General features: G+C 26.9%; 2 protein-coding genes across 2 annotated transcripts in view; one reads left to right on the top strand and one right to left on the bottom strand.

Annotated features, from left to right (window-relative positions):
• The window catches only part of LOC147470677 (uncharacterized), a 1863-nt gene extending 1500 nt beyond the window's left edge, over nucleotides 1-363 (bottom strand). The window contains exon 1 of the mRNA XM_086542957.1: nucleotides 318-363. Coding sequence (XP_086399083.1) covers nucleotides 318-363 — 46 coding nt within the window. The remainder of the gene's footprint in view (nucleotides 1-317) is intronic.
• A 54-nt stretch (nucleotides 364-417) lies between these two features.
• The window catches only part of LOC122243036 (receptor-type tyrosine-protein phosphatase eta), a gene marked incomplete at its 5' end in the record, with an annotated part of 2896 nt that continues 785 nt past the window's right edge, over nucleotides 418-2528 (top strand). Inside the window, 2 exon segments of the mRNA XM_086543575.1 lie at nucleotides 418-553; nucleotides 2100-2163. Of these exon segments, the coding sequence (XP_086399701.1) occupies nucleotides 418-553; nucleotides 2100-2163 (200 nt within the window).

Below are 2528 nucleotides of genomic sequence, written 5' to 3'. Positions count from 1 at the left end.
ATATATTATAATATATATATATATATATATATTATATATGATATATAGTTAATAAAATATTAAGATATATATATTGCATCATGTATATTATACATATATTTAATATAATATAGATGTCCATATATTATATATATAGTGTATTCACACACACACCACACACACACACCTACACTACTACACACTAACACACACACATTACACATGTAATTATCTATTATAATATAAGAATAAAATATAATGTTGATTATATATATATCAAAAAATGATATATATATATATATATATTAACAAGACACGCTATCCATAATTTTACCAACCAGTGATGATGAGAATCACAAGCGGTACTCCTACTAACGTTGCCATTATTCTTACCAAACATAAACATGACATGACAGCCAGGCCGCTCTTTCCTTCCAGCGCCGGGGTCGGTCGAACCGGGACGCTGATCGCCCTCTGGCACATGATTGACTTGGCGAATGAAGGGAAAATGTATAATCTTGTTCGCGTTATTGAGGCCATGAGGAAGGACCGAATGGCGATGGTACAGACATTGGTGAGTTTCATGGCGCGTCATTTCAGGGGCGGATTTTATTTCACTTATTTTATATATTATTTTTGTATTTTGCTTGGGTGGTTATATCATTATCATCAAAATGAAGGAGATGAGATGCACTATTTTTTTTGTACACTATACTTTATTTCTGATTGTATTGCGCAGGTACGTGTGTCCTGTTATCTACTCCCGGACTAGCGAGTTGAGAAAGCATTTCCTTTGTAGGACTCATATATATATATATATATATATAATATATATAATGTAGTACAATATATATAATAGTCATATATATATAAGAAGTATATATATTATATATGTACTGTAGTTTATATTTTATATGTATAAATATATATTTATTCATTATATAGATATGTAGTTAGAATATTAAATGCACTATATATATATATGGATATATATATATTATATATATAGATGTATGATATGTATATTTATATCATATGTAATAGATGTATATATATACATAATTAATTAAATATATTATTTATATTTATATATATATATATATATATATAGTAGATGATCCCATATATATATTATATCATATATATATATATATATCTTATAATAATATAATATATATATATATAGTATTATATAGTCATATGTATATATTTATTTATTAATAATATTTAGTCTATATATAGGTATAATATATATATTTTATTGCATATATAATATAATATGTATTATATATGTTATATATAAGTATATATGTCTATATATGTATATATATACATAGGATAATATATGTATATATATATGTTTTAGATATATGTATAATAATATATGTATATATAGTATATATATATCCATATATATGATATATATATAAGTATATATATAGTCTCCAGATATATATAGTATATATATATATATATATATATATATATATATATGTGTGCTGTTGTTGTGTGTTGTGTGTGTGTGTGTATGTGTGTGTGTGTGTGCAGGTTAAATGCAACCCAGACCATGTGTCCGTAAGTGCAGGATGTGCTGTCCCCTCCTACTCGTTGTGTGTGTGTGTGTGTGCTTTCTCACTCAAATGGTGATGTGTGTGTGTGTGTCTAGTGTGTGTCTCGTGTAGTAGCTTCGTGTGTGTGTAGTGTGTTTGGTGTGTTGGATTGTGTGGATTACTTCCCTCAATGATGTGCTGTCTTGTATCAATATATGTATGTATATGTATTATATATACATATATATATATATATATATATATCTTATATATATATATATATATATATATATATGTGTGATTGGTGTGTGTGTGTTGGCCTCGCTCTCACTCCTGGTGTGTGTGTGTGTTTGTATATATAATGTAAATGTATATGTGATATATATACATATATATATACTCGATTACTATGATATATTTACATACATATACATATATAGATAGAGATATATATATATATATATATATATATATATATATACATATATATATATGTTTGTGTGTGTGTGTGTTTCTTTTTTTTCACTGGGAAACTGAATAAGATACAAACATCTTTCTTTTAACTTTCAGGAACAATATGTTCTTGTGGACAAATGCATGCAGGCGCACTTGGACGGCTCATTCCAAACTGACAGTAACTATGGCTACTATTTTTTATAATCGAGGCAAAAATGCATTTGAGAGGCGCGTTATAGTTCAAATCGTTAACCTTTTACTTATTAATTGATCATCAACCTGTCGACCTACCTCCAATCATAATCAACCTGTCAAATGCATCTCAACCACGATAAAAATGAGTATAGTGAATCCTGTTGAACTTCATTTTGTAAGATTATGAATAAACTTATTGACAGCTGATGGGGTGAGAGAAATGGATTATTACGCATTATGTTATGGCGACTGTGTTGATCTTTTTTATTTTCTGTAATGCAATTAGTCTGTTAAACTTTATTGGGATGATAAATATGAATATAATAATATACACAAAATATACAAATA

Source organism: Penaeus japonicus, unplaced genomic scaffold (assembly GCF_977035675.1).
Source record: "Penaeus japonicus unplaced genomic scaffold, GWHDUDI00000001_assembly GWHDUDI00000013, whole genome shotgun sequence".
NCBI classification, from domain to species: Eukaryota; Metazoa; Arthropoda; class Malacostraca; order Decapoda; family Penaeidae; genus Penaeus; species Penaeus japonicus.
The sequence above is the reverse complement of the archived record's forward strand: the minus strand, read 5'-3'. Positions and strand labels throughout refer to the sequence as shown.